The sequence below is a fragment of the Orcinus orca genome, chromosome X, assembly GCF_937001465.1.
Source record: "Orcinus orca chromosome X, mOrcOrc1.1, whole genome shotgun sequence".
Taxonomy (NCBI): Eukaryota; Metazoa; Chordata; class Mammalia; order Artiodactyla; family Delphinidae; genus Orcinus; species Orcinus orca.
In genome coordinates this window covers 36,387,278-36,408,194 of record NC_064580.1, presented here as the reverse complement: position 1 = coordinate 36,408,194, position 20,917 = coordinate 36,387,278, and the positions used below count along the sequence as shown (strand labels likewise).

The 20,917-nt window shown below is 55.4% G+C and overlaps 2 protein-coding genes across 3 annotated transcripts in view; one reads left to right on the top strand and one right to left on the bottom strand.

Moving 5' to 3' along the window:
• The window catches only part of LOC105748610 (uncharacterized), an 82,370-nt gene extending 79,161 nt beyond the window's left edge, over positions 1–3,209 (bottom strand). Inside the window, exons 1-4 of the mRNA XM_049704956.1 lie at positions 2,922–3,209; positions 2,769–2,875; positions 1,663–2,606; positions 350–585 (exon numbers count right to left, since the gene is read on the bottom strand). Of these exons, the coding sequence (XP_049560913.1) occupies positions 350–585; positions 1,663–2,606; positions 2,769–2,875; positions 2,922–3,209 (1,575 nt within the window). The remainder of the gene's footprint in view (positions 1–349; positions 586–1,662; positions 2,607–2,768; positions 2,876–2,921) is intronic.
• Positions 1,704–19,537, top strand: LOC117197258 (transcription initiation factor TFIID subunit 4-like). Of its 2 annotated transcripts, none has more exons than XM_049704872.1 (2): positions 1,704–1,832; positions 18,077–19,537. In XM_049704872.1, exon 2 carries the CDS (start codon positions 18,262–18,264, stop codon positions 18,715–18,717), a length of 456 nt encoding a protein of 151 aa, XP_049560829.1. In that variant the 5' UTR covers positions 1,704–1,832; positions 18,077–18,261; the 3' UTR covers positions 18,718–19,537. The 2 variants fall into 2 exon arrangements, with proteins under 2 accessions (XP_049560829.1, XP_033264450.2); XM_033408559.2 differs by lacking the exon at positions 1,704–1,832 and adding an exon at positions 2,350–3,307.
• Positions 19,538–20,917: the final 1,380 nt, after the last annotated feature.

Below are 20,917 nucleotides of genomic sequence, written 5' to 3'. Positions count from 1 at the left end.
CAAAATAGACAACTGTCAGAAAGAGAGAAAGACAAAGGAGGAAGGGAGGGAGGAAGGGAGGGGGAGAGAGAGAGAGAGAGAGAGGGAGGACAGACTATATCACTAATCAGAAACAGAGGCTAGCCATTTTCCTCCTCCATGTTCTGCCTAATATAGTGACTTACACCACAGAGGCATTCAACAGATATTGGAGGAATCAAACTGGAAGGGAGAAAGTTTACTTTCAGGTAACCGGAAATGAAATTTGTCCTCATTTCAGGCTGCCCAATTAGTGACACAGAAGGAACAACTTGTTAGGTTTAGAAAACGGGGGCGGGGGGGGGAGACGGCGTATGACAATATGGATTACCTGAATATATGCATTTTTAAAACTCGCATCCTCTCTTTGGCTACCGGAAGGAGTAGGACAGCCCAGAGCACCAGCGGCAGCTCTCCCAATGGCAGATACGGTCCCGCTGCCCAGCATCTCGGAGCTGTTGGTTGAGGTAGATGACTGCCTTCCGAGATGTGACCTCACAGCTGGTGAGGGCTGGGACTCTGGAACACGCTGCACAGGCGCACGGATCATGGTGTTCCTTATGTGGTCTGTGAATTAAAAGATAACCACTGAGCTGCAAGTCACGCTCCCCCCACGCCAACACCACCACCACCAGCCTGTGGAAGGGAAGCCAATGAACCACGTTTGGTGGGTATATACTCTTTTCCTGGGATATGTTCAGAATCACTTCAAATGCAGCTCCAGGCTGTCTGACCCTGAGCAGAAGCCTACGGAGAAGGAACAGGGTAGGGAAAATGGCTGAGATCAAGTAAAAGCTGCTTTGGGTATGTGCCCCAGCAAGTTCAAACGCTGCCAGGCTGATTGGCTGGGGGGAGGGGTGGGAGGTTAATATATTTTTGAATAAGAGTTTCCTGTTATCTGCAAACAGTCACAAAACAGCTAGAGATTTTATTAAGGTAAAACAGTCCTCTTAGAAGGAGCAGTGGTTGGGGCTGTTTTCTCTAAAATCACTTGCCATCAGTGATTCTGTCAATCATTTATTCAGACACCCATTCATTTCACCATTATTTATTAAGGCCTACTGGGTACCAGTCACAACGCAACGTGGAAAATATGTAGCCCTCAAGTGAACACTAAGTTCTGCAGATAGGTCTGTACTTTTGATTCCAATGTGAGTACTAGCATAATGTTTAACCACCCCGGACTCCGGGACACCTGGGTTCAAATTCCTACTCCTACTAAGTCATTTAGCTTGCTGGGTGACTGATAGAGTCAATTAACTGACCTTTCTCTACGCCTCAGTTTCCTGATCCGTAAAGTTCAAGGGCTTGTAAAGTACTCGGCACAGCGCAGAAGTGGGAGCTACTATGACTATTTAGCGCAATCCCTCCACCCCACCCCAGCTCTGATCCGTGCCGCACTCCACCGCTCCGTGGTATTTCAGAGGCTGTCCAGGCCCTCCGCCGCTGGGCCGTGACCCTGGCAATCAGGTCAGGCACCAGTCAAGGCGGCGTGTGTGTGTGTGCGTGTGTGTGTGTGTGTGTGTGTGTGTGTGTGCGCGCGCGCGCGCGCCCGCGCGCGCCCGCGTGTTGGGGTGGGAGTGGGGGGGTGGCTTTCTTTGCGCGCGGCTTTCCCCAGGGCCTCTGGACAGTCTAAAAACTCACTTGGGAGGAGAGGAATGAGCGTGAAGTGGCTCTTTCGATCTGAGACACCCCCTCCCGGAGGAATCACCCCCTCCCCCCAGCCCAGCGCGGAGTGAAATCTTAGAAGCCGCCGCTGCCGGGTTTGAACAGAATGCCGGAGTCGGTGGAAGCTGGAGCTGGTCGGCCCGAAGGTCAGCGAGTTGTTTTGAGTTCTCGTACCCGGAAGGGGGGGAGGCAAGGAGGAGAGGACGCCGGGGCCCGAGAGACCCCGCGTCAGAGCAGAAATTGTTTGTGCTCCGGAACAGGCAGATAGGCGGAAGCCGCGACGGGGGCGGGTCACGTGCGGCGGTGGCGGCGCAGCTGGCGGGGGAGCCGGGCTGGGACTAAGGGCTGGGACAAGGGCCGGGCCGGGCGGGGGTGGCACGGGGCGGCGGCTTTCGCAGCCGAGGGTGGAACCGGCGTACTCCGGGCGCTGAGAGCGAGTAGTGCCCCGATCCCGGGGCGAGGGAGGTGCGCGAGTTATGGAGGGGCTGGGGTGGGAGACAGCGTGCTCGGAGCTCCGCGTGGTGCCGCAAGGGCGGGACGAGGGATTGCTGGGGGGTGGCACGGGGTACGGAAGCGGGCCCCCCAGGCAAGAGTGGCGATAGCGGGACCGACGCGGAGACTGCGCGGGCGTCTCAACCCCGAGAATGGAGGCGCCGCTCCTGTAGTCGCCGGCCTTGTTGTCTTCTTGCACGCAAATCCCGGAACGACCGGAACCGCCATCCTTGCCTGCGTCCCAGGGGTGCCCCATTACGCGCGGGGAAGGCTGCATCCCGCAGGGCGACTCCGGGCGGGGCAGGTTGCGGAGGTGGCTCCGCGGAGGCTGCGGGCCGGAGTCGTGGTGCACACGACCCACGCGCCTCCCCCTCCCCCGGAAGAGCGGGCGAGGGAAGGCGCGGGCCATCTGTGGGGACTCCCCGGGGCTGTGGGAGCGGTGCGGGGGCCGCAGAGCGGGAGAGGGTGCTGTAGAGAGACCATTGGCCCTACCTTAAAGACAGGGGTGGCCTCGTGGCCGGGGTTGAGGAGTCTGAAGTTTCCCCAAAGTAGCGAGCGCTACTCCGGCGTGGGATGGAAAGAACACAAACTTGGCCGTCCGCCAGAGCCCTTGGGGACGCCTGACTTCGGTGCCGCCCTCCGAGTGGCCCGAAGTGTCCCCCTCCGCTCCGTAGTCCACGAGGTTCAGGTCCGAGGCCTAGAAAAGTGGGAGGGTGTGGTCAGGCCTCGGACGGGAAACCCACCCAAGTTCCTCTCCGACGCCACGCGAGAAAGGCGCGGAACAGTCGTCTCGCAAAGTTTCCCGCCCCCCTCCCATCGGGGAAGGGCAGCTCTTCCGGCGGTGGGGGCGGGGGAATGGCCTCGGCCCGGGGAGCGGTGCTAGTTCGTTTTCCCGCGACCAGGTAGCAGGAGAGAGGCGCGGGCCGCCAGCTTGTTCGCGTCCCCAGAGTGGCGACGCTTGCCGCTGCGACGTCTGCTCGGAGTCTCGGCAGCGGGAGCTGTGCAGAGTCTGGGACGACGCGAGACGCCATTTGCATCCCCCCCTCCCTCCTGAAGGTTGGCGGGGGCTGGGGTGTCGCCCGCCGCGGAAGCGTATTCCTGGCAGTGACACTGATTAGATGCTGTGTCGGTACGTGCACAGAATCGGGTGGGCCTTCACCTCTCCTGTGCGCATACACTTTCTGTTGGAAAAGTTGCGGGTTATTCCCCCCCACCCCGCCGCGCCGCACAGCTGCTGTCTCCAGGGCGGAATTTGAAGAGCACGTTTGCTCAGCCCGAGGGAGAGAGGATCGCGCCGGCGCGGGGAGGCCGCCGGGCCCAGGCTGCGAAAATCCAGCCCTGGCTTTGCGTCGAGCTGCCGAGTGCGGCGCTTACGCGCGCCCGGCCAGCCGAGGCCTGGTTTCCATCTGCCCCTTTTGCCTCCGTGTTAAGTTCGCCGGGGAAAACCCAATGATCCGTGCAGAGCCCCTCGGAGGAGAACACCTCCCCCCCCCCCGCCCGATTCTGACCGATGGAAAAAATGACAGTATAGGTCAGAACAGGCTGCCCGCGAGTATTAATGCGGCCGTCTCCGTTCCCGGTGCTTGGGGAGGATGGGCGCCAAGCCAGGAAACCGCCGAAGGAGGAGCCTACCCCTTCCCGGGCTAGAAAACGTGGATTCTTAGAGAGACCAGACAGACATGGGCAGACAGCTGAGAGAACTTAGCTCATCTAAATACAGGTTGTTAATGTATCTTTCAAGCAAGATAAATCTTTTTTTAAAAAAATCAAGTAAACGTTGAGTCAGTTATAAATACTGTGAGAACTAGTTGGTCTGTAGATGAAACTCCGCTCTCTGCCTGCTGTTAAACGTGTGTGCAGGAGGTGCCGGGCTGAGCATGATGTATCTTAGCACAGCCCGTGTGTGTCCTAAGAAACCGCGGTCCCCTTTGCACTCCACCTTCGAGGACTCTTACTATAACTCTAAACGGGGATTTCGTTTAGTTGTAGTTTCTATATGGGGGTTGCTTGCTCCTTGCAAACTCCCTCCTGAGGTTGTTTGTACTTCAGACTAGATGGTCCTGGGCTTTGGCTTTTATAAGCCCACGTTTTTCTCTTGCCTTTTTCTTTAACCTGCGTTCGTGCTGCTGGGTGCCGGGGAGTCCCCGCCCCCGGCCCCCGGCCCCAAACGTCTGCTCCCGCCGCCCTCGGACTCTCACTCGCGCACCACGCGGCCTCGGAGGAGGGGAAAAGTGAACGCTCCGGGTGGCGCTCGAGAACTGGAATTCTGACTTAAGGCTGCGGGTTTGTTCCGGAGGCTGGCCGGCAGCGGCTTGGGAGCCAGAGGCTGTGAAGGGGAAGCCCCGGAGGTGACCCTGAGGCTTCGGGAGCAAACCCGGAGGCACCCGCGTCTTTGTCTTTCGCGGGGCTGGCCGCCTGGCACGCACAGTTCCGATAAGGATCAACTGCGAGAGCGAGAGCGCACCGCCAGCACATTTCAGTGATTAGGCGAACGCCGGCAGCCACGTAAGGGAAAGGCCATTTGCGTTGTCTTTGAAAAGGAAAAGGCTGTCCCACCTAATGAATTATGAGTGACCTGGGAGAGGCCAGGCGGGGAGTGAGTGGCGCCGAGGCCTCCTCGGGGCGCTTCTTTGCCCCAACTCCGCCCCATCGCGCAGGAGACCCCATTTCAAAGGAAATGGGAAGCTTTTTGAAATTAGAAATCTGACCCGTTCTATGTACGTAAATAGTGGTGCGTTTGTGAGTCTCTAAAATGAGACTCACCAGCAGCCCGGGGACTAGGGCCTGCCGCCTGCCAGCTCTGGACCAGTGTTAAAATCTGGCTAACTTGCATCCCCAGAGGATGTGGCTTTTGCCCAGCGCCTCTAAGAACTGATTTATAGGAGGTGGCCTTGAGCCATCAGAAAGGGTGTCCTGGAAGAGTCTACCGGACGTCCTCTAAACCAGTGCTGTTCGCCCAAGGCCTCAGGGAGAGGGTGGGTAATTGTGCCTGAGCCCTAGCAGGAGCTTCCCATTAATCCAGTCTAAATGAGCACCATTAAAGCGAAGTTCCCCCTTCCATCCCTACCACACACGAGGGTCTTTAAGGGAAAATCTAGTGGAGACAGTTGGAGCCCATTTTGCCGCCTTTTGTGGGCAGCAGTGCCCTTTCTACCCTGTGCAAACCCCACCTTCACCTGCTTCAGCCTGGTAAGAGGGTACCAAACCCTAACAACAAACACTGTAGCACTGTATGCCAGGCAGAGTTCTAGGCACTTTATGTATTAACTCTTATCCTGAAAACAACCCCGTGAGTTAGACACGTTACTGGTCTCATTTTACAGATAAGGACACCGAGGCCCAAAACTGTTAAGCGGCTTTGTTGCACAGTTTGGGCTATGGCCAGGATCGCCCCCCGACCGAGGAATGTAGGGCTGTGCTGCCTCCCCAGTGTTGTGTAGTGAAGGTGAGCTGTTTGGGGGGGTGTTGGACCCCCCACCTTCCAAAGGGTTATGGGAAGAGATGAGGAAGCCCGACATTTGGCCCTTATTTTGCACGTTACTGTGGCTCCGCGGCGGAGAAGGGACCAGGGAAGGCAGTGCAAAGGCCCCTCGCCCCACCTCGCCACATAGCATCCGGCGGTCACGTCCGCCGGAGGTGACTGGGCACTGGGGACAGCCGATTGCCGAGGAACTCCTTATCGCCGAGAGTCAGTGGTCCCGGGAGGCGGAGCTAAACTACCGCCTGCGGGGGCGGCTGGGTCACGCCGGTCCCTGGGCTCCGGGCGCGCCGCCGGGCTCCTCTCGCGGAGCTGGCCGGACGCCCGGCAACGCCTTCCGCACCTCCTGGCTCCCCTCCGCTTGAGCCGCCAGCCCTGGGCACGCAGCCTCACGGCCGGGGGCTGGAGAGGCCAGCTAGGCAAGTCCCGATTGGGACGGCTGGTTCCGGGTTGCTCACACTCACCCTGCCTCCCCCAAACACTCGTCCCCCTTTCCGGGCGCGCGCGCCTGCGCGTGTACACACACACACACACACACACACACACACACACACACACACACACACGTCTCAAGCGCGCAGCCCGCCTCCCGGGCCTCCGCCTTCCCTTCCTCCTCCCCTCTCCGGCGCTTCGGAAGCCCGTGGCGGTTGTGTGCTGCACCGGGGAAGAATCCGGGTGTGGAGGGACCGCGCTGCCCTGGTCCTCCCCAGGGTCCGTGCACATGCTGGCACCCCTGGGACGTGCAGCCAGGCCTGGGGATCCCCAACTTCCCCGGAAGTGGCGGCGGCTGGGGGGGACCTGTGCGCTCTGTGTTTCATGATGGCCCGGGGAGTCAAAGGGGAAGGCTACACAGTGGGGCCTACGCGTGGGTGGCGGTGGCGACAAATACCCTCTCCGCAAAGGCCGGCCGGGTCTCGGGCCACCGCTACTGGGAGTCTACCCTGCATGTCTTGTATTGGCCGCAGCTTGACGCCCAGCGTGCCCGGGCCAGAGTGCGGCTCTGTGTGTCTTGGGGCGGGGGCTGTTGTGATCGGAGGCGGCTGGGCGATCAGCTCCCCATCTCACATCCTCGAGCCTTTACTTTTAGACCGCGAAGACCCACGGGCCCCCGCTACCCTAGCCACCGCCGGGCCCGAGGAGGGACAGGCTGGCCAGGCGGCAGGCTGGCCTACCCGCACTTGCGGGCGTTGAGAGAGGCTCCGAGACCCCGGCCGGCTGCCGAGCCGAGGGAGGGAGCGCGGCAGCCAGCGCGCCTAAGGCAGAACACACGCCTTTCCCGGAACCTTGAAACACAGGGGAGCCGCTGCCATCTTCGCGTGACGAGCAGCGAGACGCCGGTGATTAAGTGCTGCTTTCCGGCTCCCTCTCCGGGTTGCGGCTCTCCTCCTTGCCAGGGAGGGAAGGATAAAACCTGGGGGGGAAAAAGCACACTACTGCGCTCTCCACTCGCCCTCGATGTCCTCACTGGTCTCCCAGGGTGCGTCTGTGCGGGGCGCCCTCCCCCCTTGCACCCCGCCTCGCCGAGGATCGAGGCTTTGGGGTATCCACATACCTCAGTTTCCATCCGCCTCGGCCCAAATCTGGGAGTTTAATGGGGGGGGCACACATTGCCATAGCCACCCGTCCCCCATCTCTTCTCCCATGGGGATTAAAGTTTAATACAGGAATCCCCCACCCACACCAGGGACTAATCCTGCCGCCCCTCCTGGGATTAACTCGGCTCACAGGTCCATAAAACACTTCCGGCGCGGCCAGAGGGTCTGTCTGCAGAAACACTTTAAAATTGTCCTCCCGGGCCTGGAATCGGAATTGACCCGGCGGAGGGAAGTGAGTAAACAGACGGTTGTAAGAGACTATCCCGTGCGGTTTGCAGGCTGTGGAAAGAGATGCCTAAAATGTGAGCCGTCGGGGTTGCTTCAACCCAGAGGGGGGCTGGGGTCTCAGTAGACACATCTCAGAAAAGGATGCAGCATTTGCTATATGACATTGACCTGGAGGAGGGTAGATGCAGGCAGGAGCTGGCAGGTTTCAGAAGGCTTCTGGCCGCAGTTCAATGAGGAAGACTAGATTCCTGAAACTTGGCAGGGGGGAGTCTGTCTCCTTATCTGTAAATGGGAACAGTAACACTCATCCTGTCCCTCTCAGGTGGGATTCTGAGAACCAAAGTCTTCAAGCACTTTGTAAACGGGGCCTGACCCCCCTGCACATCACTGTGACTAATGTTCAGTGTCTCTTACTCTAGAAAACACAGTGATTTGCTGATTAAAAAACAAAGTAAAAACCAGCTCTTCCTCAAATCCATGCAGGAATGTACAAAGGGAATCCAAAAGCTGTTTAAGATTTTGAACATCCTTTTCATTTACATCACTTCAAATTAAGTTTCTGAGGTAATGGGAGAATCTTTGGAATGCTCTAAGAAAAATCCCTGTCAAAAGTGGGGTTAAATGGAAAGAAAAAAGACCTCTAAATTGGGTCAAATCACATTTTAAGGAGAAGAAAACTGGATGAAGAATGTAAATTCTAAGTAGCTCTGTGGCTCCCGTATCCTCTCTTAGTCTGGAGAGCAGATGCTATAGATAGCCACACTACCCCCCAGAACCCCGGAAGGAGGCCCTGACTCGGGCGCGATCAGTTTTGGGCGAGGTGACTGGCGTTTAGGGTGGGGACAGTGACGAAGGGCAATCATTTGCTTAAAATGAACGTAAGAAAGACCTAGGCCTGCCTCTGCGCCCTGAAGGCCCAGAACTGCTAAAACTGTGTGTGGGAGGGGGCGCCAGGTGACCTCCTTCCCCGCAGATGGACTCACGCAGCGTGACCGGCCCCAGGTGGCGCCCAGGCGCGCTGGGGATAGAGGCCTAGGCTGCGCATTCGCTCAGCCTCGCAGACTGCAAGCGGGGGCCTCTGGCTGGACCGCCCACCGACCTTTCTCTCCCCGGCCAGGCCCCGAGGCCTCCGGGCAGGGTCTACTCGCCACCACCCCAACGCCCCTCGTGCTGCGCCCTCCCTTCCCTGGCACCCGGCCCGGATCCCTAGGCCTCCCCCGCCCGCAGCCGCCGTTCTTCCCCTCGTGATTCAATTAGCAACGGTGCAGAAAGCCTGTTTACCTCTGCAGGCCAGGGCGACTAGATCTGCGTAAAAAGCCCTAACGCCAGCGCCGACCGGTAGGGGGGGATTGTCCTATAGATTATTTCTTCTCCTGGGTTTTTTTTTTTTTCTCTTTCTTTTTTTTTTTGAAACGAGAAGGCTTGGTTGGAGAGGGGGTGGGGTGGCGTGTTGCTGCTGTTTTTTAAAACACCGTATTTGAAAGAGAAACAAAAGCCACACAAAAGCAGTTTAGGAGGTACCAAGGCTGTTTTTACATATAAAAAGTGCAGCGAATACCAAGGGGCCCCCAGCAGTGATAAACTAAATGGTTGGCCGATTTCGACAATTAGCAGTTAATGTGTTATCTGCGATCTGCAAACAAGTTTTGAGGCTCGAAGGACACCAAATTCCTGTTCCAGTCGACAGCGTTGTACTCGAATCTGTCGGGCACCTCCGATGCTCTCGGTTTCCCTGAGTGCGAATCCAGCTTCGGCAAACGTGGGTTTCCCGAGTTGCAGGACAGACCTGGGTCTCAGAAAATTCACTTGGGCAGCCGAGAAGACCGCCTGCATCGCCCCTCCGGCCCTAGCTTGTCTCTTTGTTCCAGTTTCTCCAATTTTTTTTCACTCCCCCCTAATTTTGCAGACCTCTTGATTTTGCACGTAGTAGGCCTTCAACAAATGTGGAATGAGTGTCAGAAACCAAAGTCAGTCTCTTGGCCTGGAAGGCAGCCTGGTGCGCGGCCTCGCCCTCGGAACCCCATTTGGGTGCCCAGAGCCCTCTGGCCGCCGCAGCCTGCGCGCAGCTTCGCCCTGCGCGGGCCTGAGCGGGCGGGGGAGGCCGGGAGGCACGAAGCGCCCGGAGCCTGCACGATGATAAATATTGCGCAGACAGCCCATAAATAATTTGCATTATGTTCAGCTGACAACGCAGGGCGATTAATTTTAATAGCTACATATTTGCCTGGGCTGCTGCTTTCGTAGGCCCGGTAATGAAAGGCGAGAGGCCGCCCTGGCTCTGTGCTCGCGGTCCCGGAAGGCAGCCGGGAGGTGCGGGAGAGCCCGACACGGCGTCTCCTCCAGGCAGCGTCCCGGCGAGTCTCAGCCCCTGGGCCCCCCTCTCGCTCTCCCGGCCGTGTAGACGTGGGGTGCGCGCGCGCCGCGGGAGCACCCCCGGGGCCTCGAGCAACAGGAACCACCATAATGACACTGCACATTTGTCTATATGGGGAGAGCCACTTGTGGACCAGGAGACCCTCCCCAATGCGATATGCCCCACCCGGACCAAGTCCGGAGTGAACTCCGGAGGGGATTTCACGTTCCAATTTTGGTGGGGGTGGGGAAGTGCTAAGTGCTTAGCCCGCCGATTCACCGGTGGGCCCCAGCGCGGCAGAGGCTTTTCCGCCCTCGGGACGCCGGCAAGGGGCAGAACAAAGCCCAGCTGCCCACGCGTCCTCTCCGCGCGCGTCCTGAGTCCTGCGGTCTTGCGCCCCGCGGGAGCCCCCTCTAAAATGCTTCCCGAGCTCCTCGATTAAAAGGACCGCACACATAAAAGACGGAAGAAAGGATTTGGAGCAGCTCTTAAAAAGAGGGGGCGGGGAGGGGAGCGCAACGAAGAAGCACACGGCGCAGCGGCTGCCGCGGTCCCGTGGTGGCCGGGTGCGCGCGTGTGCGTGTCTGTGTGTGCGTTCCGATGACAAAGCCCTGCCGCCGCCTGCGAGCTCCAAGCTGCCTGAGCACTGGTGGGGGAGGGGAGGGGAGGGGAGGAGGGGAGCCAGCGCTCGCGTAGGTAGCGGGGAGTCAAAGCTTCCCGGGAGAAAGAGTTCATTCATAAGCTGGAGGAGGCCTCCTGGCCGGGCCAGGTGGAGCCTCCCGAAGCCAACACCTGTGTATTTTCTTATTTGAAAAGGGGCGAGCGCATCGATCATTACCATATTTTAATTGCCTTTCGCAAAGGTCATCTCTAATTATGGGTTGCGAGGAGGGTTGGCCAGGGTCTGTAAGCCCTTTATTATGTGTGTGCGTGAGTGTGTGTGTGTCGCCACTGAGACAATGCGCCCAGCTTATCGAAATGCCAATCCGAGGGTGTCCGTGCGCGCCTGCGAGGCGGTCACGACGTGCTGGATCCACGCAGACAGACCAGGCTGCGTGCACAATAAAAGCCGAGCAGGCGGCGAAGGGCCGCGCAGACCCACGGGTTTTCTTTTTAGAAACGGTGGTGCGAAAAGACTTGACAATAATAACACGCAGCAGAATTAAATCAGGGCGGGAATAAGAAAATGCATTTTCGTTTCTAGAACCGCATACTGTGTTTAACCCATCCGATCCCCCAAGAGCTTTTTGCGCCCACGTGGAGGCCCGCGCAGGGACAGGTGCGGGGCAGAGAGTGGCTTTGGGACTGCCTGGTGATGGTCCAGGACAGCCACCTTATTTTAAAATAATACTAATCGCTTCCTTTAATTCAGCGTAGTTGTCAGCTACAGTGAAGTGGAATCCTTAACGATGTCTGTTTTATGGGGAATGATACCCGGCTAGTTGAAAAGGAGAAATAAAACATTAAGTTTTTTTTTTTTAACTTTTAAAAGTCTGCATTTCCTTAGTTTTCGTCACTTGCGGAAACCCTTGAGGCAGAAGCCTATTTTAACTTCGTCTGAGGGAGCAGCCGGCAAGGTTGTTGGAGGGTCAGGGGTTCTTACGAGGCTATTTTGGAGACGAGGGGGTGGAAATCAGTGAAGAGCTGTTGGTCAGGGGTGGCCAGCAGCCACTCTAAACTTGATGTTATCAAAGGAGCCTGACATCTCTGAGCCACCATGCTGTTTCTGGGAGTCCCGCCTGGCAGAGCCAGGGGCTGGGGTCAGAAGCCTCGGAGAGTTAGAGGGGTTTGTACCAGCTCTGCTTCCTGCTCTGCCCCCCACACCTGGCCTCACCAGCAGCCTGCTCTGCCCGGAGGAAGGCAGAGCCAGATGACTGGTCCAACCCCCGAGAGACCGCCTGGCTTTCTCCTCCCCTGTAATCAAAACCAGATGCACTTAAGCGCCTTTCATCAGAGGAAGCCCAAAGCCCTTTAACAGGCTTCAATAAAAGCCTTGCTAGGGCCTACCAGTGTCCAGGCCCCTGTGCCCATGTCTCACCTGAGGAAGCCTGGGGTTGCAGACAGGGTCTCGCTCCTCCCAGAGGGGCCCCAGAAGCCAAGGACATCTACCCAACCAAGGCAGCCTTTCCAGGCAAGTAGGGTGCCAGGATCCCTGCCAGGTGTGTGAGTACAGACTCCGTTGATAGGAGAAAAGAAACAGGCATAGAAGAGAAGCCAGCAGCTAGTGCTTAAGGAAGGATAAGAGCGGCCTTGTGAGAAGAAACCGGGGGGGGGGGGGGGTCGGTGGCTAAGAAAGTAGAAGTGAAGTGAAAGGGTGATGACGATCAGATCAAGATATTCAGAAGGGCTCCAGGTACTTGGACCACCCTGCATTCAGAGCCCCTATCCTACTGTATTGCAGTGTTTCTGTCTCCCCCACTAGACTTCAAACTCCCCAAGGCAGAAACTGTCTTATTTATCTTTGCAAGCCTGGCACAGGTTGGCACAAAACACGTGATCAAAATGTTTGGGAGATCACAGGTGTGGTGGAAAGCTCTGGAGCAAGACACATCTGGGCTTAAGATGGGAGCTCTGCCCCCAGCGGTTATATAACCTTTTTGAGCCTCAGTTTCCTTATCTGTGAAATGGGCACGAGAATGCCCACATCACCAGATTGGGGAAAGATTTGGTGAAGTAATTGCATGTGAAGCAATAATAAGGTTTTCATCAATAATAATAATAATAATAAGGTTTTAATAAATGTTGTACCCTTGTTCTTGAAGGACTGAGGAAGGGTTGGGGCTGATATTGTTTGAAGCATAGGAAGAAAGGTCCTAGCTGGGCACAGATCTCACTGGCCTGGGATTTGGGTCAGCAGAGAGAATTGTTTCTAAAATGTGTGCTGCGGTAGCCCTGTGAATTGGAACTGCAGGACCCCACTGTCTGGCAGGCAGGCAGCCCCACAGCTGTGAGCTCGGGGAGCCGTGTCAGCCTTTGGACTCAGGCTCTGGGGAAGGGGTAGGTCCCAGGCCCTTGGGTTGGGTGCTCCTCTGCAGGGCTTCTTGTGGCTGAGCCCTGCTTGTGCCCTGAGGGCCAGGCCACCTGCGATGAGTGGCTGGCATAGAATCCCAGTTGGTGCTGGCTTCCTGTGGTCTGGGGTAGAGTCGTCCCTTGGGATTGACCTCTGCTCCTGTTTCATGGCTGTATTTTATCTTTGACGAGTTCACCCCTTGGCATTTGGCAGGACGGGGGGCGGGGGCGGGCATTGCCTACTTCTCTTTGCGGCTTGGCCCATTTGGCCTGTTCAGTAGCTCCTCACCTCTCACCTCCCCACCCCACGCAAAATTCGGCCTATTTTTCTCCACATTGCAGGCGACTTGTTCTTTTCTCCTGCTCCCTGGGTACTGTGCTTATTGGGTGTGTGTGTTGGGGGATGGGGGATTAGGACCTGGCCCCTCCATCTTCCCCTCCGCAGTCTTCCACATTCCAGATGTCTTGCAGCCCCTCCCCAGGTCTCCCCTGAGCTCAGCATTTCCCCAGGAGGGCAGGCTGTAAGTTAGGGTCGGTGGGCTGCCTGGGCAGCAGGGGCCTGTGAGTACCTGCCTCAGGGGAGGAGAAAGAGGGGGAAGGGGGAGGGAGAGGCCAGGGGTGCTGCTGGGTGATTCTGTGGGTGTGGCCAAGCAAATGTGACTCTGAGTATCATGAATGCAAACGTATTTGTCTGGACTCTGACACAAATGGGGTAGTTGGGTGCCAGGGAATGAGAAGATGTGGGGTTTGTGGAGGAATTGGGAAGAAAATGAAGTAAGCTGATCTCTCTTCTGTATTCCATCCCACCCCCTCCCCAACATGAGAACCTTCAAGAAGAGGCAAGGAAAACGTGGGGAGGGGAGGGAGGAGGAAAGATGGGAAAGCAAAGCTAGCCCGGTGGAAATGTTCCGTCCCTCTCTCCTGCCCTGTGAACTGGCTCCCTTGTACAGCCAGCGTAGGTCAGGAGGGAACAACAAATGGGGTCCTTTCAACCAGATCCTTTAGGGGAAATGCGAGATCAGATTTGAGAAGGAGACAGGTCACCGTCTGTCCTCCAGGGATTCCATAAAGAACAAGGCATTGTGTCATCCAAGGTGGAGGATTTGGGTTGTGATGAAATATGTCCTGTTCTCCACACTTCTGTTCTTAATCTGCTCGCCTTCTTCTATGGACTTCACAACATGTTATAAAACTGACCTCCCCTACTGACTGTGGCAAGTGAGGGTCAGAGCTCGTCAGCTGCAAGGGAGCTAGTGCAGAAGCAATTGAATTCTGCTTGGGGACTCAGTGGGTCCAGAATTTGGTGGCAATTCTGGGAGCTGGAATCATCTGGACGCTGCCTCACCCACCTTTCCAGCCGCCGGCTGAGACCTCAGCTGTGTTCTGCAGCACAAGCACAGGGCTCTGTGTGGCTTGGGCTTCCTCATAGTATGGTGGCTTAAGGGTAGTAAGACTTGAAGTTACCTAGCAGCGGCTCAGGGCTCCAAAAACAAGCATGCCAGCATCACCTCTTCCAACCCGCCCTCAGAAGTCATGTGGTGTCGTTTCTACTGTATTCTGCTGCCTACGATGAGGCAAAGGCCCACTCAGATTCAAGGGGAAGGGACATAGACCTTACTGCTCACTGGGAGGAGTGTCAAAGAACTTATGGCCACTGAGAAGAAAAAAAAAAAGAAAGCCATGCCAGGCACTCTTGAGAGCTAAGCCTAATTAGCACTGGCTCTAAACAGAATAGTCTATGTTATAATAGGAGCGTGTACCCTCAAGAGGCTGTATAAATTATATGGGGGGTGAGGGGGAGACAGAGAGCTAAAATTAGGCCAGGGTAAAAGAAATAGAGCCGTAAAGCAAATATGGGTTTTATGAAAAATAGACGATATCAAAGGACAGCTCTCTCCGTGAGCTTGTGAAGTGTGGGAAGAACTGAGGAAGAATTGGTTCGTGGAATCAGCTGGGTTTTAGGCCCTTCAGTGTTGAAAGGGAAAGCAGGTAAAGGACAGGACTGGGAATCTGGCCACCACCATCCTTCAGCCGCCATCTTGGGGGGATCTGTGGTAACCCTTCATCGCTTCAGGCAACACTAGGTTCACGATTTGCTTGCAAATCACCTTTTTTTTTTTTTTTCAACATACAGATATCTTTCTGTGGTACAGAGCTGGAAATGTAGTCAGTGCATTTGCTAAAGTGTGGAAAAAATAATACATTACTCTAATAATAAATTACTCTAATACTTACTGTTCATCCCCTACCCCCAGGTGTGGTTTTAAGTATCCAGCACGGGTAGTGTTGTGACTGCAAAGAGCTGGGTACATCTCTAGGGCCTCGGGTTCCCATTATCCTTGTCTCTAACCCCTGAATGGAGAGTTTGACTTCTAATTTCATGCTAGGGGTTTCACAGGCAACATAATTGTATTTGCCTCTGCCTTTGATCTGCTATTTGATCTATTTCATTGTGGCTTGACTAGGAGACAGAGATAGCAACGTAGTGGAAAAACACGACTTTGCTTTGCTTCGGAATTGGCAGTTATGATTTTCTCTGGCTCCCTTAATGTGACACACCTTCCCTAAATCTGAAATCTAATCATTTTCCCGTTTTTGAAATTCCAAAAGACATGTGCACCCTCTGGCCTGCTTTCCTCTTTGCTCATGAAGATTTCATTTTCAGCAAGGCTTTAGGGCAGGATGTTCATGTTTTTAAAAGATCTCTATGAACATCGAAGTCCCAGAGTTAGTGGAGAACTCCTGGGTGAACTGGGACCTACCTGCCCCTTTCCCGACCTCACCGCAACTTCCCAGGATGCAGCTGGTTCACCCCAGCCTCTCTTCAGGTGATTAGGGTCTGTAGGGCTGAAAACCAGGTCTGCTGTGCTGGAAACCAAAGAAACCCAGATGCAGCAGGAACCTCGCGGGTCAGAACTGAGCAACCTCCAGGGTAGCCCCCGAAATAAGCTGGCTTCTCAAGCAGGGTCACCACGTCAGGTTGTGTAGTTTGTGCACTGCACTAAGGTTCCCAGCCAAGACGGGGAGTGAGGACTGGAATTCAGGCCCAGAGGCACCTTTCTCCAGTGCTCCCAAAGTCACCAAGTAGGCTAGTGGCAGTTCTGCTCTCAGGACAGAGGAGAAACAGATTTTCTCTCTGATCAAGAAGAAAAGACATGGTGACACAGGGCAGGACGGGGGGTCAAAAGGGCATCTTGGGAGCAGAGCGGGCCAGCCTCAGGCTGCAGATCAAGCCAGTGTTGACCCAGCAGGTTGGAGCAGTAGGCCCGTTACTCGCTCTTTGTTTTGTCCCCTCTCATCTGCAGGGTCCAGTGTTCATAAATTACTGAATGACTAGATCTCTCCTAGGCTTTATTTGGAGTTTTTTTAAAAAAAGACAGGGGTGTCGCTCTACCTATGTGTCCTGTTTAGCCAGCAAGGTGGGATTTGGGGGGGGGTGTTTTCTTTGTTTTTGAATGTGAAGCCTTTCAGGGATGTTGTTAACTGCAGGCCTTTGTGTAGTGGGTGTAGGCATTTGAGTGTAAGACCCTAACAGGTGGTGCAATAGAGTTGGACATCCTAACAGGTCACCTGTGAACTGAAATTCACACTAACGTGTAATGGACGAAGCCAATTTGCATTTAAAAGTGGAGGATAGTCCAGAGGGCAATTCCTAGTCAAAGTTAACTCCAAAGAGGGATTTTTCTGGTGTCGGCAGTAGGCTCCTAGGGGAAGCCTTTGGAAGCCTTCTAAATTAGCCCTGTAAAGCTTACTCTTGTTCATTTCTATAGTGGACAGTATGGGTGTGTGGAATTGCATTAATATTGGGGAAGGTATTTTCACAGTAAAGCCAGAGATGACATCTCTCCCGAGAACAGCAAATTTGCTCTTCCTTTATAACTAGGAATGTACAGGCCAGGAGCTCCAAATCCATTCGCCTCCCTCCCTGTTTCTTTCTACACTTTGGGTAATTGGAGCTGGGTATGCGGAAGGAAGATACTTTCAAAGAACATTAGTTACATCATTGTGGCTGAGAGTTCGCAGAGTTTGATTCTTCTAAATCAGTGTGCGTTTTTAATTAAAACAAATTAATTTGTATTTTTCATGAAGGAGTATTTACCCGAAGTTTATGAAGCCAAATAATATGTAAAGGCTTGGAACAAAAAAGCAGTCCCCTGGGAGCACCTCCCTCTCTTGTTCTGCTGGTTTCTTCTGGTAGATGCCATCATATTTCTAAGTAACATGTAGATGTGGCCTTCTCTGAAATAATCCATAACAATAATATCATCTGTTGACCTCCTGGTACGATAGAGGAGGATTTTAGTTCTCTGCCTCATACTTCCCCTCCCCCACTCTCACAATAGAACTATATCATACTTTCTTATTAAATTCATATCCAGTGTTTACTTTGTGACCACACATAGATTGTTTATCGATGAGGCAGATGAGCTTCAGTGATTGCATTTCCTTTCTTGTACGATTTTTTTTTCCCTGGAGTTAATAATTGCCTCATTTTTTATTTGCTTAATTTTCTTTGACCTATGACTAATTTTCCCACACTCTCCAACCTCTGTACAAATCATCTTGGGACGGTTTTCTGCGTTCACATCTCGGAGACCATCTGCAAACAGGCTGATCTTTTTTGTTTTGTGTGTTTCTTTTTTCATTCCCATTTTCTTTAAGTCCGAAACCTTTTTTAGAAGTTTCTAATCTTCCATTTAGTTTTATTTTCTAAAACGCTTTCTTTTTTATGAAGTGTGGTGGGAGTTTTACCGATTTCAAAGCGGGGGAGGTAGGAGGTGGTGGTATTGTGTTTGGATGGAAAATTGCATCTCTACAGCTCAGCTTATGTCAGGAGCTGAGAAATGAATCCTCAGTTTCTGAATCTTGGTATTTTGCTTCGTTTAAATAAACTTTCACCATTTTCCCTAAACATCAACCTTTCAGAAGTGATAACTGTTATTCCCTGGGACCCTGGAACTATTCAGTGTTAGCATATTTTTATCCTCCCTTCCCCTCCCAGAACTGATTCTACATTTTTAGAAGTAAAGGTTATTTTAAAAATAATTAATTGGCCCTTCCCCAGACCATTTACTGCGGGATTCAGGCCCTTTTGTTTACATTCATTTCACGTTGCCTTTTATTTGTGTTTAGTGAGTCAGTTACAAGTCTGCCTTCCCACCTAGATAGTAAATTACTTGAGGGCCAGGGGTGCGTTTTTACAAAATTCACTTTTGTACTTTTGGATTCCCCTAGGGACTAAGCCAGTGCCTTGCCCTTAGCAAGCTCTCCATAAACGCCTGTCAAAAAGAGGACGAGTGCCAGTCTTCTCCAATCAAGATCCCTTAAAGAGAGGTAACTTTCAAATCCTCTCTTGCCCCGAAAGCGGCTTAGAGACCCCTCGAACGGCGGGGACTGTGCTGCAGGCCTCGCCCCCCGGGATGACAGCAGCCCAAGTTGCGAGATGCGCGGCCGGGCCGCTGGGCGCGGGAGAGGTGATAACGCGTGGACCATTCAGGAGTCCGGCAACCGGAGGTCGTTTCTCCGGATTAAAATCCGCTCTGGCGTGGCGGCCAGAGGCGACTACAGGCCGCGCTTTAACCAGGAGCGGCCGCCCCGGGCCAGGGGTCAGCCTTGACCCGCTGCGCGGAGGGGCCTCCGGAGGGAGCGGGCGCGGCTCCCCGGGAACGCCCGCGCGGCCGCCTCGGTCCGGCCTGCGGCTCTGCGGTCCCACCGCCGGGGGCAGCGCCGCCCGCGCCGCCCGGGCTAAGATGGCGGCCGGCGTGCAGCCCGCGCCCGGGGGAGAGGCGGGCGCAGTCCCCCAGGAGCCGGCGCGCCTGGCCCGGGCCCCCAGCGGGGAGGTCGCTCCTGCTTGGCCTGCCTACGGGGACCCCTGAGGACCCAGTCCTGCCCCTTCCCCAGACAAGCTTCCTGCCCTGCGTCCTACCTGGATGGTTCCTAAAGGGATGTTTTATCACCCAGCTCCCCTAGATTCCTGATAGGGGGAGGTAGGGACAGGCCCTGGCTGAGATGAGGACTGCGAGGAGGATGGCTGTCAGACTAGACACAGTGGACAGAGGACCAGTGGGTACCACTGGGTGCGGGCCTCACCCCCAAGCCATTTCCTCCCATCCCGGCAGCTCGGCCGCTAAGGCGTGGGACACAATACGCACAATTACACAATACCCATGACCGCAGGTCGAGAATCCTGCCCGATTAAGATACAGGGCCCAGAGCTCTTGAAATCAGGAATGTCTTGGAAAACGGGGTACATCCGGTTGGGAAATCCAGAATATAATCCAGTAAAGGCTACGGAATGCGAGCCGCCCGTCACATTTGCACTGACATTTGCACATACGGTATGCGCGCTGCACTGTGTAGGCTGCCTTCTTCCTAGGACACTCCAGAGCCTGAGGTCCAGTTTACCAGAAATGGCATTGCTGAATACTGCCCATTCTGAGTGATCTCACCTTGGGCTCAGGTGGGGAGGTCAGAAGGGCCACCCGAGGGAGTAGCTGAAGCAGGTTGAATCACAATGGTAGGAACGGAGAAGTACCCGGAAAGGCTTCCCATTGCCCTTTGTAAACTGCAGGCTGACACCTCCCACTGGTTCCAGATTCCATCCAAAGTTTGCAAGTTGCTTATCAGCTCAGCATGAGAGGCTGAATGTGAACTTTTTTGTTTTGTTTTGGTGAAATAAAGTCGTTCTGCATAATGTTTGCACCGGCTGGTTATTCTCATGGAGAACACTTCCTTCACCCACCCAGGCGGCAGCCACACCAGCCTTTCTTTACTTCTGCAGCCCCTCTATTAATTACCTCTCTCTTGCCCCAGTTTAGGCAGCCCCCGGTGCTTTGTTCAAGTACAGCAATAAACCCGAGACTGGGCCTAATCCTCCCTGGTCCTGACCTTCCTTCTAGCGGGCCTGGAGCCTGGTGGGCCCTCCTGCCCCCCCCACAACTGATTAGGGCCAAGGACCCTGCTTGTTGTGTTTGTGTTTTCTCCCCTCTGCACACTTGATACTTTTCAGACAGACCGCTTCACCAAAAAAAATAAATCGTGTACAAGAAAAAGTTCAAAGCGGCCCTTTGAAGCCAGGCCTGCAGGAGCCAGCCTGCCACCTAGCCAACCATCTGATTTCTAAACCGTAGCCCGCGCCAACGGGTTACCGCAGACCTTGCACCCACCGAATTCCTCTAGTAGCGCCAGGTCGGGTGGCCCGGGGGCACCCACCTCCAGCCTTGTCCGGCCCCGTGCCCCTCTCGGGAGGCGCAGTAACCATAAACGGTACGACAGGCGCCGGCCGAACTGGTTCGGTAACGGCTCCCTGGAGACCGCCGCCTCGAGCGGCAGGCCCCATCTGCAGTGCAGCTGAACGAGTTAAGCTGCCCCGGGTGTGAGCGGCCCGGGGTGGGGCCTGGACGAGAGGGAACCGGCGGCAGCTCCGGGCAGCCTCGGCCTCAGGATCCCCCAGTTACAGAACTGGATGGACCTGACTCCTTGCTCCCGAAGGGCTGCGTGGGAGGCTCGGAAGGCCCCAGGCAAGGGTTGGGGCGGCGGCTTCCGAGCGGGTCCCGAAGTGTGAGGCAGCGCTGGGGACCTTGGAATAGGAGGGGAGATGCACCCTCCTGGCCCCCCACCCCGGGCGGGGAAGGCGCTTCTGCGCCAAACTAGCCGGGAAAAGCTGCAGCACCCGACCCTCAGGCTCCTGCAGCCGAGATGAGCCCATGATACAGGCAGGCAAGGGAAGCGCGGCTGTCCGCGCAACCCCAGGTGTGCTAAGGTTAACAGGCCTCCAGGACAGCCTGCCCCCGCAGTGCGGCCCCTGCCTTCCACCCTCGGGCGCCGGCCGGATCCTGGGCAGCACGGGCCACCGCCCCGGGATCGCCGGGCTCAGCGCGGCGCGGCTCCGCCTCAGCCTCACAAAGGCCGCGTGCGGCTGGAGCAGACGAGGAGCGGCCACAACTCTCAGATCTTTAATTACGCCCCTACCCTTCCCCCCACCCCATCGCCGGCTTCCAGCCCTTTAATCAATTTCACGATATTAAATATTAATTTCCCGCCAGCCAGTCTTTCTCGAAGGAGAGGCAGGGGACG